This window comes from Grampus griseus (genome assembly GCF_964374135.1).
Source record: "Grampus griseus genome assembly, chromosome: 8".
Taxonomy (NCBI): Eukaryota; Metazoa; Chordata; class Mammalia; order Artiodactyla; family Delphinidae; genus Grampus; species Grampus griseus.
The window spans coordinates 10,641,446-10,656,112 of NC_139002.1; the positions used below are offsets into that span (position 1 = coordinate 10,641,446).

General features: G+C 45.0%; 1 protein-coding gene across 1 annotated transcript in view; it reads left to right on the forward strand.

The window, feature by feature from the left end:
• CLMP (CXADR like cell adhesion molecule) overlaps positions 1–14,667 on the forward strand; it is an 87,527-nt gene that overhangs the window by 66,550 nt on the left and 6,310 nt on the right. The window contains exon 2 of the mRNA XM_082661072.1: positions 2,781–2,938. Within this exon, the coding sequence (XP_082517198.1) occupies positions 2,781–2,938 (158 nt within the window). The remainder of the gene's footprint in view (positions 1–2,780; positions 2,939–14,667) is intronic.

The following is a 14,667-nucleotide window of genomic DNA, read 5'->3' on the forward strand; positions in this document are numbered from 1 at the left end:
ACTTTTGGTCAGTGGTTCCCCTAACAGTAGGACCTTGGGCCGACTCCTTTATTCCCAGACCTCAGGTTGCTCATTGGTAAAATCATTGTGTGGGTTAGATTCAAATCCGTCCAACACATATTTATTGAGCACCTGCAGCGTGTGAGACCCAGGCTCAGTGCTCTGGGCATGCAGTGGTGAACAGAACTTGATCTCAAGGAGCTTAGAGGCTAACGGGAGAACCAGACATCCAGGAAGCCACATAAAACAAAGGGCACGAGATCACACTGTTGCTACAACATGGCAGAGGTAACTGAGAAACCACAGGAGCCTAACTCGGATTCAGAGATCAACTCCAGGACTATGAAAGTGAGAAGGTACGGAAGATAGTCGTGAAGGTAAGATCAGCCCTTTGGCAGAGTGTGGAAAAATGTAAGAAAGGGAAGAAGTCAATGATACTAGTCTTCTACCACCAGCAGAATAAAAAAAAAGAATGAAAATCAGACAGAGGAGGATGAAGAAGCCCTGGAGAGTTCTTTCCCCAGTTCATCAAGTACTGCCCTGTGTCTGCCAGGTAACTGAGACCTTGCTGTCTCTGTCGTCTCTCCAGAAAAAGCACTGGAGAAATGGTCATTTGTGTAGAGATCAAACACAAATGGTCACCTGTGTAGAGACCCAATAAAGCACTCAGATGTTGAAGATTAAAATACCAACAAACTGTAAAAAAAAAATAAATAAAAAGCAAGGGCATGTGCAGCATAGCATGGTTGTCAGTGTGAGCTTCGCAGTGAGACAGATCTGGGTGGAGCCAGCACTGCCACACTGCGCTAGCTGTATGATATTGGGCAAGGTGCTAACCCCCTCTTTACATTTCCACAGTGATTTTGGATAATAACCCTTTCTTTATAGAGCGGCTGCTCAGTGCAGAGCCACACCATTGGAAGTGCTCACTACATGGCGGCCACGCCCACTGCAGTGTCAAGTTCTAAACAGATAACGGAAAGCTTCTTGAGAATGTCCGTTAGACCCCACGAGGGGCTTGTCTTTTCGTTCTGAGGCCCCTCCTTATGCTCAGCAGATTTCTCTAGTCTCCTTTCTTGGCCATGGAGCTTGGGAATCCACCTGCTGCTTCTCTTGGGGTCTACCTCCGAGGGCCCCTGCATTTCAGCCCGTCAGTCCCCCGAGCGAGAACCAGTCTCCTCTGCTCCCTTCTTCCTTGTTTCACTTCCCTGCAGGCAAGAAGACAGGCCCTTCTCCTTCCTACAGATTTGCTGCTAATCAATTTGGGGAAATGAACAGGGAATAAGAGAGGTAGTTTATATGCTTCTGTTGGTCACGACTCTTGGTCTTTAGTGCTTAACACCCTTCTAAAGTGACAAAGTGAGTTCTCTGCCAGCGAGAGGGCTTCACACAAGCCCTGGCACTTGGGGCTGTTCCATCTTAGAGGCTGTGTGATTCTGTTCCATTGTGAATGGCTTGAAAGAGGTCATTTTTGACACTGAGCTTCTTTATCACTGTGTAAGGAGATAAAGGAGGATCAGAGCTAAAGCACACCTTGACTGCCAGACACATACCTAGAATCAGGTGAGGTTTCATCATATCAATTTATCGGTCATCAATACTGTAGACTTAATAGTCATGTACTAAGAGAGACATCCCTGGAGGTCCCGCGGTTAAGACTCCGAGCTTCCACTGCAGGGGGGCGCAGGTTCGATCCCTGGTTGGGGAGCTAAGATCCCACATGCCATGTGGTGCAGCCAAAAAGTTAAAGAAAAGAAAAAGAAAAACTCAGGTACTAAGAGATGAATAGGAAGGAGAGGAGGTGAACTTGGGCTGTAAAGTTGCTGACACCATACCATTCCTGGAAAAAGAGGACAGTTAAAGAAAGCAAAAGTGGAACTGAATTCCTATTGGCCAGAGGAATATTGGATGGATGAAGGGACAGGATCCAAATGTGGTAACTTGGAATTCTGCTTTGGATAGAAAATGCTGCTTGATATTTTGAAGCCCTATGATACGAAACTACAGAGAAAATAAAAGGGTAGGGGACTAAGAGGTATAAAGCATCATGTATAAAATAAACTACAAGGACATACTGTACAACGTGGGGAATATAGCCAATATTTTATAATAACTATAAATGAAGTATAACATTTAAAAATTGTGAATCACTATATTGAACACCTGTAACTTATGTAGAATATTATAACTCAATTTAAAAAAAGGAAAGAAACTACAGAGAATGAAAGAGAGAAGTTGGCGGGGGTGGCAAGGTAGGAGAATGTGTGTCCATAAAGGAAGCAGGGACTGCCTGTAAGAGCCCACTTGTTCCCAGAGGCAATGCTGCACTTACTCAGAGTTCTGTGAGGGCAGCCTGACCTTAAGAAGATTCTCAGGAGTGAACCGGTATCTGGAGCCTGTTCTGGGAGGAGGCCAACCCTGCCTTCCCTTTTAAGTTCCGTTCTTTTGGAGGCCTTTGCTAGTAGAGGAGAGAAAGGTCAAAAGACAAAGCTGTTGTTGACCTGAGTTATTTCATTGTTCCTAAAAACCCAGTAAGGTAGGAAAGGTGGGCATTAGTTGGACTGTAATTTGGGGGGTTAAGGAAGATATGATGAATTCAATTAATATGGAGGAGCCAGTGTGAGACCCGGGACTTCCATTACTTCTGGTCCAGGATTCTTCCAACACTTTGACTCGCCCCTTGCCCACAGAAACATCCAATAACTATTAGTTGTAATATTTGCTTCCTGCACGTTGCCATCCAGTTTCTGCGTGATTCATCAGAGGTTTTCCTCTTCCAGTTTCCTACTATGTTGGAACCTTGGGGACTCACACTGAGATCAAGAGAGTGGCAGAGGAAAAGGTCACTTTGCCCTGTCACCATCAACTGGGGCTCCCAGAAAAAGACACCCTGGATATCGAATGGCTGCTCACCGATCATGAAGGGAACCAAAAAGTGGTGAGTGTGCGCCGGCTAGAGCCCCGCCTCCTCTCCCCCATCCTCCCTGGCCTTTCTCCTTGTGTCAGAAAGGGCTAGAACTGCTTTTCTAGCTAGAAAAAGGCTAGAGTCTTCCAGATGCAAAACTATAAACAAGAAAGGGTACTGGGTTGTGAGGATAAGAGATTCTATGTTTCCTGGGCAAGCAAGAACTACGAGAAAGCCATCTATCATTTGCCGAAGGAGGGAATCTGCCCCAGTAGGGTCTTTCCTATGAAGGGGGCTAGGATGAAGTAGCTTGATTGCCTGGTTGATGGGCCAGAGCCACACCTGCACTGGGAATCTTGCTCCTCTTTCTCCTCTGAAACCGTCCCCACCTGCCGATGCCTAAGCTTTGCGCACTCATGCCTTCTGAACTCTAAGATTGTGTAATATGATAAACAATATAGGATACAGAGGAACAAGTACAGGACATAAATGGAAATGTTTAACACATGTATAACTGGTTAGCAAAAGAACTGATACTGGTTCTAGAGTTGGAAAACAAAGGAGCTGGCCCTGGGTCTGCAGTGCTCAGGTTCTGTAGGACCACCAGGGTGGTCCATTGGTTTCTACAAACTTCTGGTGGTGTGAACAGAACTTGTCACTCTCTGCTCCTGGTGACCCCCTGGTCTGGTCTTCATTAGAGAATGAGAAGTAGGTACCCTGTTGTTACCATCCTTTCTGCCTTGGCTGCACTCAGCCACTGTACCTTGCCTCAACCTAGGTTTTCTAGCATAACTATTCTTACTCCCTTTACCCATTGACTTATTTTTAAAAATCTTTTTGTTGAAAGTCTTGTGATTTTAAAAAAACAAACAGGCGAACAAAAAACTATAACCTAGGAAGCTGACTTTAGACTTTGCTTCGTTTTCAGAACTTTACTTCTTTCCCTACAAAAAGTGCAAAGTTGTCCTTTCCTCTCCTCTGTCTATACTACTAATTTCATAAGGTGGTTTATGCAGGGAGAAGCAAAGGTTTTCGCTGAAAAGAAAATCCAGGATCACGGTTGGAGTTTAACTTGCTTACAGAGCTGCCTACATCACCTTGTTATTTTGATACTGCTTGTCATTTTGTTCTCACAGTACATCATCCCAAGACTCACTCTGTTCTCTCGAGAGCAAGGTCACCTTAACCTGTGCATGTTTATTCCAACAATTTCATAATCAACCCTAGACATGATACTCTCAGTTCTGAAGGAAGTAAATAAGAGGCCATGTTCCTCTAATAAAAATCCAAGAATGACACCACTCATCTAACTTTCACCCAAGGGGTTTCATTTAAACTAAAGAAAAAAAGAGTTGCTTGGTTATGTAGCCAAGTGAACATAAGGGTTGATTAAGGAAGGCCACTGATACGGCTTCTGTTATCACTCTGATAAGCAGGCACAGTTCCCTACTTATCTTCAGTGAATGCTCTGAAGTAAGGATTGCCATTTATTCAGTCATTCACATGGCATGAATTTATTTTGCACTTACTGTGTGCTACGGTAGGCACTGGGGTACAATAGTGAAGAAGATAGCAGCATCCCTGCCTTCTTGGAGCTTAAAGCGAAATGTCATTCAATAATTTAAAAAAAAAATTTTTTATTTTATTTTTTTATACAGCAGGTTCTTATTAGTTATCTATTTTATACATATTAGTGCATATATGTCAATCCCAATCTCCCCCAAGAAATTTTTTTAAAGACCGAGCAATAAATATTAGCTACATGCCAGGCACAGATCTGTTTAGCACATACTATCTCACTTAACTTAATCCTCATAACCAGGATTATTGGTGCCATTTCACAAATGAGGAGCTAAGGCATGTGCATATACACATACAAGGTGAGAAAATTGCTTAAAGTCACCATTTTTGAAATTGGGCACGCTGACATCGGTGGTACCTGGGCTATTAACCACTAGCTATGTCACCTTCATAAATAATTTGAAATTAGAAAATGTGCTGCTATATAGGAAATAAGGAGAATATGGGGAGAAAATTATTCCAGACAGAATTAATTATGCAGAGACTCTGTTGCTGGAAAAAGCTGAGCACTACTGGAAGTTCTGAAATATCAAAAATCAGTTTAGTTAAATATAAATATTGGATTCCCACTAAACACACATACCCTCTCTCATAAAGGAGCTACTTCAAGAGATACATATCATGATAGAGATAAGCAGAGTGTTCTAGAGGAAAACAAAGGAGGAGCCGCTGGCTGAGAGCCTTTGAAGGAGGGGAGAGGTCAAGGTGTGCTTCTCAAGGAGTGCAAGTGTGAGCCTGTGGGGTTGCAGGACCAGAAACTGAAAGGTCTTGTCTCTCATACCAGGGAGCTGAGAATTTTCCCTACAAGGTCATGGCGTTCTTGAAGGCTTTTAAGAGTGAAAAGGGCATCTTTGCATTTTAGAGTATGCATTCTGGCTCTGTGAGGCTGATCTAAGCGGGACTCCAGTAGAAACAAGGTCAGTTGAACAGTTTCCAGCTATACGATAAGGGCTTAAACTACAGTCATGGGGAGTTGGGATACCAAGCAGTGGGTGCCGTTGCCAGAGCTGGTTAATTGCCAGGGGGTTGGGAGTAAGAGTAAGGGGGACCAAGGAAGAAAATAAAATACAGGAAGGGTTGGAACAGACGCAGTGCTTCTTTTTCTTTTTCTTTTTTTTTTTCTTTGACCGCGCTGCACGGCTTGCAGGATCTTAGTTCCCAAACCAGGGATTGAACCGGTGCTCCCTGCAGTGGAAGTTCAGAGACCTAACCACTGGACCACCAGGGAATTCCCGGATGTGAGGCTAACCAATGACCTGTATCCCAAGCTTAGCTTTGCCTTTCAATCTGAGCAGAAACACTTTCATCCCTCTTGTCTAGGATGCTCAGATGTGCAGGGAACATTTAGGAATATTTGAATTTCAACCTAGAGAGCGTGGCCACTAGAAACCTGGAGCTTTCCTCCTGGTTCTAGGATGGAAACACGGTAGAATTTCCAAAGTAAGAGTGCTCACCTCCCCCAAGGTCAGTCAGGAACTCACAACATTTCCCCTCTATTTTTCAGTTGGAGAAATCAGGACAGAAGTGTTCCAATTCCCATGCCAACCCTCTTGGCCACTCTTTCACCCTTTCCCCTTTCTCTTTGGCTTTAAGCAAGAAAAATCCTGATCTAAAACATAGAGAGAGGTCTACGTCCATCTCCTTCAAGGCAGTTTCACAACTACTACATAGGGCCTGGCACAGCAGAGCAACTGCCAGAAAGTTGCGCTGTTCCACTCGAGTCCTAACAAATTGTCCTGCCTTCTTTCCCTAAAAATGCATCCAGAGCAGGTCCATCAGGAATGTCATAAGACAAACAGCCCTACAGCAGCTGCGATTCATATATTTAATTTGTTTGTTTGCAGAAGGATTAAATTTATTCACTGTTCCCCCATCACACCCCTATTGATCCATGGCTTAGTCTCAGCATTACATTCCCTAGAATTAAAAAACAAAATAAAACGGAGAGGCACACAAGCATCTGAGATTCAGTGTGTGTCTGAACAAAAAAAAAGAGTCAAATTGCAAGGCTGTAACTGAGCCCCAACCCATGTCAGAAGTGTTGTGAAATTCTCATATTAAATAAGGGTTATTTAATTATATTAAGATTATTTTTTTATAAATTTATTTATTTTTGGCTGCGTTGGGTCTTCCTTGCTGCACGTGGGCTTTCTCTGGCTGCAGCGAGTGGGCGCTACGCTTCGTTGCGGTGCGTGGGCTTCTCATTGCTGTGGCTTCTCTTATTGCAGAGCACGGGCTCTAGGCACGCGGGCTTCCGTAGTTGTGGCACACGGGCTTGGCACACGGGCTTACTAGTTGTGACTCGCGGGCTTTAGAACACAGGCTCAGTAGTTGTGGCTCATGGGTTTAGTTGCTCTGTGGCATGTGGGATCTTCCCGGACCAGGCAGGCATTGGCAGGCAGATTCTTAACCACTGAGCCACCGGGGATGTCCCTATTAATATTATTTTGGGGGAATTCCCTGGCTGTCCAGTGGTTAAGACTCCGCGCTTTCACTGCTGAGGAAACGGTTTGATCCCTGATCTGGGAACTAAGAGCCTGCAAGCTGGGTGGCGTGGCCAAAAAAAAAAAATTATTTTGAAGTTGCATAATCTCTGCTTCCCAAAGATGTTAAAAACTTACCTGTAGTTATTTCTTTTTTCTTCATTTAATATTAGGACAGGATTTGGGGGAAAGGGAGGGAAAAGCAATATACTGGGAAAGCCTGTATACAAGAAGGTGACCCTCAGCTTGATCCTGAGACCTGTGTAGGTGTTGTTTAGGTAAAAATAAAAGGAGAGGCATTTCAGAAGGAGAAGACTGTATGCTTCAAGACAAAGACACAACAGAGGACGTTGTTCGGAATCAAGGGACTCAAGTTTGGGGACTAGGCTATTCAGAGATGTGAGGGCAGGAATCAAAGCTGAGGTGTGGTCCAGGCTGCACTAGCCTTAGGGGCCACATTCAGAGGGTCAAACCGTAGACCACAGCATGCACAGGTGATGGGAAACAATGGAGGCTTTTAGCCAGGAGAGCTTCACTATAGAAATGAATGGAATGAATGGGCTGAACAGTTTGGAAACCTTAGGGGCTTCCTTGAACCCAGAATCTGCCTCATAAAAGTGATCATGAACGCTTACTATCTCATCCCACAAAAGTCCTATGAAGTAGCTTGTCCCTGTGTGACAGTTGAGGACCTTAAGGTTTAGAGAAGTTCATTAGTTGAGCCCAGGCACACAGCTGTAGGTGGAGGAACTCTCATTTGAATAGAGGACTACCGACTTCCCAGCCAGTAGCGTTTCTCAAAATTAGGACTCAGTAGTGGATCCTAAGCAACAAGACATTCTGTTTTAACACAGACTAGAAAGTATCAGGACATGTGGCACGTACACTGTTTCATGAAACTTATGTTTCAGGTATATGTGTGTACGCTCTGTGTGTGCTGGGTCAGGAAGAAACATGTATTTCTTAGTGTGCGCCTGTTCAGAACGTTACAAAGCTCCTACGGTAGTGAACTTCTGACAGTCCAAAGCAGTCAAATTCAACTCTGGACCACACCTCCTAAGGCTCTCCGAAGTCAAAAGTACCTTTTGAGACAAATGTATCTCCTGATATTAGTCCAGATACTAAAATGAACAAGGAAGAAATTCCCTAGACCACAAAGGGGTCACCAACCTCCCACAGCCCACAAAACCCAAAAGTCCCTAAAAATCACCCAGCTCTGTACTAATTTCTAGGTTTAGAGTCTCTTTGTTCTTCTTAGGAAGCACATAGGTGATGTGCACCTACATAAATGTACACAAATATGAAAAAGTCAAAAAGAGAGAAAATAACATCGCGTGCCTAGTAAGTGTTCCACGCTTACTTGTTCTATCTCCAAACATCAGCCCCCGCTACTCCCTCTTAGAGAAGAGGTGAGCGCTAAAGCTTCCACTTTTTTCCTGTTGCTAATGTGTTTCATCCTCTCCCCATTGTCCCACTGGTTTGGCATGTCTATGGCAGCTCCTCTACCCTGTAAGAAACCTATTCTTCCCATGGAGTGCAACAGGAGGTGGGGCAAGAAAACCCTGCAAACATTTAAAACGAACAAGTACAATATCGGGAGGATTGGTCCTAGCTCCTCCTGGCCTGGGTCTAAGGCACAGGGCTTTAAGTTGAACACCAGGAACCCTAAGGAATTATCTGCAAAATAAGATGTCATGTACATTTTTCTGGGTCAGAGTTCATAGGTTTTATCTGATTGGGAGAAAAACAAAAAGTAGTGAGGTGGGATGAAGAAATTATTCAGAAATGTTGCTGGCCACCTCCTGGCACATGAGGCTGGTTGCCTTTTAAGGGATAAGAATAGGAGAGAAACCTCTCCTGGGTCCTAAGAACTCCTCCCTGGGATGCCCAGCCTCAGTGGGAAATGCAGCTATTAATTAGCAACTACAGGAGGGCCCAAAAGAACTACCCCATTCTAGCAGGATTCAACTGCAGGGCCCCAGTTTCGGGTTAAAGATATATGTACCCACCCCATGGAAGGCACTCTACAGATATTTATTAAACAAAAGAAAGGCGTTAAATCTAAGCAGTGTACGGGAGCGCCTACTTCCTTAATCTCCTTCATCTTGTCTTAAACTTTTCACTGTATCATGCTGCCTTTTTTTTTTTTTTCTTGAATGCAAGGAGTTAATATTTGTTAAGTGTTTAGAACAGTGCCCAGCACAAAATAAATACCACATACGTGTTTGTTAAATAAAAACAAAGAACCCTGAGTGGGTGTATTGTATTGTGTTGGTGGATGTTCATGTCTACATCTAATTCACATGCTTGATCTCAGAGCCAAGCACTGTGCTGGCAGAGGAGTTGCTAAATGGTTATCAAGGGAAGGAATTGTGCCCATTCTCAAACGTCATCTCTTAAACTTTTTTTTTTTTTTTTTTGTCCACACCACATGGCTTGCGGGATCTCAGTTCCCCGACTAGGGATTGAACCTGGGCCATGGCAGTGAAAGCCCAGAATCCTAACCACTCGGCCACCAGGGAACTCCCATCTTAAATTTAATTCTTCCTATAAGCCTGTGAAGTCGGTAGGGTAAGGATTGTTACAGTAGTTTTCTTTTAATATGTGAGGAACATGAGACCTTACTTCATCTCCAGAAAACTTGGACTCTAAACCTTTCGGACTTGCAAACATGAAGGACTTGCCCGATAGATTTCAGGGCTCGGATCTGAACCCAAGATTCCTAGAGTTAAAGCCCTCTGCCCCTCCCCATGCATTTCCTGTACTTTCTGGAATGTTCCTCAGCTTGAAGACGGTGTTCAGGAGGCACCTCCCTAGAGGGTAAGTTGTGCAGGTGGCAGTTTTCAGGCTGGAGTAGGGAGAGAGCCTCTACTGGTATGACAATGAGGAGAATTAGCTCTCCAGTTGGCTGTTTCCCCGCCCCCATGCCTCCAAGGCCTCCTCCTGGTCTGTGGTCTCACTGAGACTTCACCAGTGACTCAGAGAGCCTCTAGGAAGAGAGGGTGGGAGGAAGATGAGCTGTCATCCAGAGGTGAGGCGGGACTTGTATATTAAGCAATCCAAGATGACAGTCATTTGTTTTACTCTGAGGTTGTTGGTATTTTACTGGAGTTCTCGTTCTTGTGTTTCCATATCCACTATATGAATAGCCTCATTCTCCCTTCTGTGTTCCTGGTCTCTTATTCATGCTTTCAGCGATCCTACCCAGTCTCCTGGCTTTAAACACCAACCACATGCTTGTCATTCCTAAATGCCTATTTCCAGTCCAGGCCTCACCCCGGCACAGAAGACTCACAAGTATGCAGCTGCTTCCTCCACACCTCCTTTGGGTGTCCAGCAGGTACCTCAAATGGAGTAAGTCCAAAACTAAACTCCTGACCCCTCCCCAGTCCTCATGCTCTGACCCCAGACCTGCTCTGTGCAGTCTTCCCTCTCTTGGTCGAGGGCAGTTCTCTCCCTGCATGGACTCATGCCAAAAACCTGGGAGTAGTCCTGGACTCCTCTTTCTCTTGTCGATGAAAAATTAATCAGTCAATCTAAGAAAGAATTGGAAAAGTTTATTTGAGCCCAGTTTGAGGATTGTAACCCGGGAAGAGCATCTCAGAAAGCTCTGAGAACTGTTCTGCCCCTTAGAAGTCAAGACACATTTTATAATGTTTTTTATGTATTTATTTATTTTATTTTTATTTATTTTTTGTCTGCTTTGGGTCTTCGTTGCTGCACACGGGATTCCTCTAGTCGCGGCGAGCGGAGGCTACTCTTCCTTGTGGTGCACGGGCTTCTCATTGCGCTGGCTTCTCTTGTTGTGGAGCACGGGCTCTAGACACGCGGGCTTCAGTAGTTGTGGCACACGGGCTCAGTAGTTGTGGCTCGCGGGCTCTAGAGCACAGGCTCAGTAGTTGTGGTGCACGGGCTTAGTTGCTCCGCAGCATGTGGGATCCTCCCGGACCAGGGCTCGAACCCGCGTCCCCTGCATTGGCAGGCGGATTCTTAACCACTATGCCACCAGGGAAGCCCTATATACGTTTTTTGAGCCAGAGGGCTGTACATTAAATGACATATGATCGACAGGTTACATAATTCAGATTTAAGCACCATCGTGGTGGGTCATGTGACCCTTTATAAGATCAAGAAGGAATATTATCTCTAAGGAGCTGTCTTGCTGAGGCTAGGAGAATTGCTCTTTACAGCTGAGCAGGCATTCCTGCTGATGGGGGGTGTGGTCAATGCAAAATGCAGACACACGATGCGGAGCGGGGTGTGGGGTGGGGGCAAAGGGCAAAGAAGAATCTTTATGTTTAAATCGTTCTTGTCTTGCCATAAATACGAATTTTAGTTCACACTCTCATGCCACAAACATTTCAATAAGTTGCTCAGTCAGTCTATTGGGAAATCTAGTAGGTTCTATCTCAAAGTCCATTCAGAATCTGATGACTTATCACTTCCATTGCTTCCCTTCCAGGCAGCGTATCTCTTGCCTGGATCTTCACTACAATAGCCTCCTGACTGGTTTTCCTGTATCCACCCTTGGCCTCCTACAGCCTATTCTCAAAACATTAATCGGTCTTGATACTGCTCTGCTCAGAGCCCTCTAGTGGCCCCCCATTTCCCTCAGAGTAAAAGCCATCTTTACAGTGGCCCATGAGGCCCTACATGATGAGGCCCCAGTGCCTGACTCCATCTACTGTCCTCCAGCTACCTGGCCTCCCTGCTGTTCCTCAAACATGCCAGGCACCCTCCCACCTGAGGGCCTTTGCACTGGCTCTTTCCTCTGCCTAGGCCTCTCTGCCCCGAGATAACTCCAAGGCTAAGTCTGTGTCTTCTTCAACTGTGTGCTCTAATTTCACCTTCCAGTGAGGTCTACCTTGATGACCTTATTTAAATTGCAGTCTGTCTTCCTGGCCCACAACCCCCCTCCCCTGCTCTGTATTTTCATAGTATTTCACGCTGTCGGGTCTCCCATGTAATGTTCTTCTATGTCTGTTTTCCATCACTAGAATATATGCTTCTCAAGGGCTGGATTTTTACATGTTGAGTTCCCTGATATTTCCCCAGTGCCTAAAAAGGTGCTGGCACAGTGGAGGCTCAAAATGTGTTGAATGAATGACTGTCATCTTGGATCTCTTCAGCTTAAGATTCAAGTCCAGCCTTTGGTCACATGTCCAGCCTTACCTATGGATGACTCTCCCTCCTACCCTCTCTTCGCTCTCCTAAATATTCTCTAACTGGCCATGCTTGCCAATTTGTTTTATTTTTTTGGCCGTGCCACGTGGCACGTGGGATCTTAGTTCCCTGTCCAGGGATCAAACCCGTGCCCCCTGCAGTGAAGCACAGAGTCCTAACCACTGGACCACGTGGTTAGGGGACTCCCCCAATTTGCTTTAAGATGTCTTTGAAGAGTTCAACTTAGTCTTAGGGAGCAGCCTGATGGTGCTGTCCTAGCGAAGCTGCCCCAATTCCCCCTCCACCCTCATCCCAGTAAGAAGGAGACACCCCCATAGTGCTGTTCCCAGTAACCTTTCAGGTTCTCTAATGTAAAGACTCAGCGAGTTGAACCTGGAGACCACACCCTAAGGGAGGCAGCTGTAGGGGAGCGGGAACGCAGGGGAAACAGCCTTCAAGGGATCTAATTCCCCTCATTGTCATACCAAAGTGGCTTTCTCCATACCCGAGCCTGAAGACTTGGCCCTTCCCTGCAATACACCATAGGGAGGTGCCGCCTGAACATCAGCTTTATGCTTAGAGTCCAAGTTTTCTGGAGATGAATTAGGGTCTAATTTTCCTCACGTATTAACTTCTGCAGAAATGGAAGTTAACTTGGGGAATGCTGATGGTGATGCCAAGCTTCCTATCCATAGGATGGAAATGGTTCCTGTTCATAGAGATGCAAATGAATTTTTGTCCAAAGGAGAATATAAACTCTTTAGTCCAATTCTCCTGTGAACCTGTTGTAACAGCTTTCTGGTTCCATCATTAATTAACGAGTTAAGTAAAATCTTTGATACGTGTTTATTTTCTACGTATATGAGAGTCGCGATTTCACCTTTTTTTTAAAAAAAGTTGTTCTTTAAAACTGTAAGGGAGGAAAAAAATATATTTTTTTCCTCTACCCTCCTAGGTGTTCAGGCTGGGGCACTGTCAGTTAGATTGACAAAAGACAGGTTAATAAGAAAAAAAGCAAACATTTTATTAACCCATGCATTGTGTAAGTAACACCTGGGAGTACCCAGCAATGAGTAACTCAAAGAGGTGGTTAGAGTATACCTAATTTAGTGTGGGAAGGGAGGGGTGGAAAGGGCACCTATGGTAAAGCAAATGACCTTTTGGAAAGATAAATGGGCCCTTAGAAGGATAGATGGGAGATGTGGTAGTTTGTGACAATGTCTGGGTGTGATGCCCACCTCTGATCTCCCAGAAGGGAAGGTTAGAGTTGCCCTGGGAAAGGGGATTTATGGACACAAATTCTTTGGGGAGGCTCTGCTTTTGGGCAGAGAAGGGATTTCAGGAGCTCAAGGGACTTCCGCTGAAATTTATCCTTATGCATATGCAAAGTGGCATGTTTGGGGGTGGCATGTCCTGGTCCCTGACAACACTTATAAAATTCATTTCCCTGTATTGTTATCATCTCTAGAACAGTGCCAAGTGTAAAGTATGTTTTCAATTAGTGTTTATTAAATAAACGATTGCCGGGTTGCAAAATTGCCTAGCCAAAGACAGTCGAGGGCAACAGACATACATAAAATCACAGTGGCCTGAAGGATCTCCCAGACAATGCCCAGAATTATAGAAAGAGGATCCAGCAACCTGTTTGCCCAATGTCTTGTCTTTCACACTTTCTCCTCACATAAAAATGCTGCCAAGGGGGCTTCCCTGGTGGCGCAGTGGTTGAGAGTCCGCCTGCCGATGCAGGGGACGCGCGTTCGTGCCCCGGTCCGGGAGGATCCCACATGCCGCGGAGCGGCTGGGCCCCTGAGCCATGGCCGCTGGGCCTGCGCATCCGGAGCCTGTGCTCCGCAACGGGAGAGGCCACAACAGTGAGAGGTCCGCATACCGCAAAAAAAAAAAAAAAAAAAAAAAAAAGTGCCAAGACATGCTATGGATGACAGCATTCTTAGTCTGAGTGTCCTATCAGGGAAGGTTTCATAAGGAATTAACATTGATTTGGGGTTTAAAAGAATGAATAGGGATTCTTTATGTGGAGAGATGGAGAAAGGGGAGTTTCTAAGTGGAAAAATGCAGTGGGCAAAGGCATGTGAGCATAAAGAAAGCGCACCTCACATGAAAGCAAGGGAAATGTACCGTGACTACACTCAAGAATGTGAGGGGGACTAAATAGGAAACGAGGTTGGGAAGGTAATGCAGAGATCATTTTGATGGCCCTGGTCTGAATCTGGTCATCATTCAGAGGTGGCGCGGAGCCATGAAAGGCTTTTGATCTGGGAAAGAGCTAGCATGAGTTTTACATTCATATTAACTTGGCATTAACTTACATTATTATGTAAGGTAGACTGGAGAAGACAGACATCTGTAGGGTCCAGGTAGCTGGAAATATAAAACTGGAGCTCAAAAATATGTTGGCGATAGTGACAAAGATGTCAGAATTATCACAACTGTGGTGTTGGTTGAAGTGAGGGGACAAAATTGCATACTGAAAACGTTTTAAGTGTATTATCGATTACAGTGTTTACCTTAATTTTC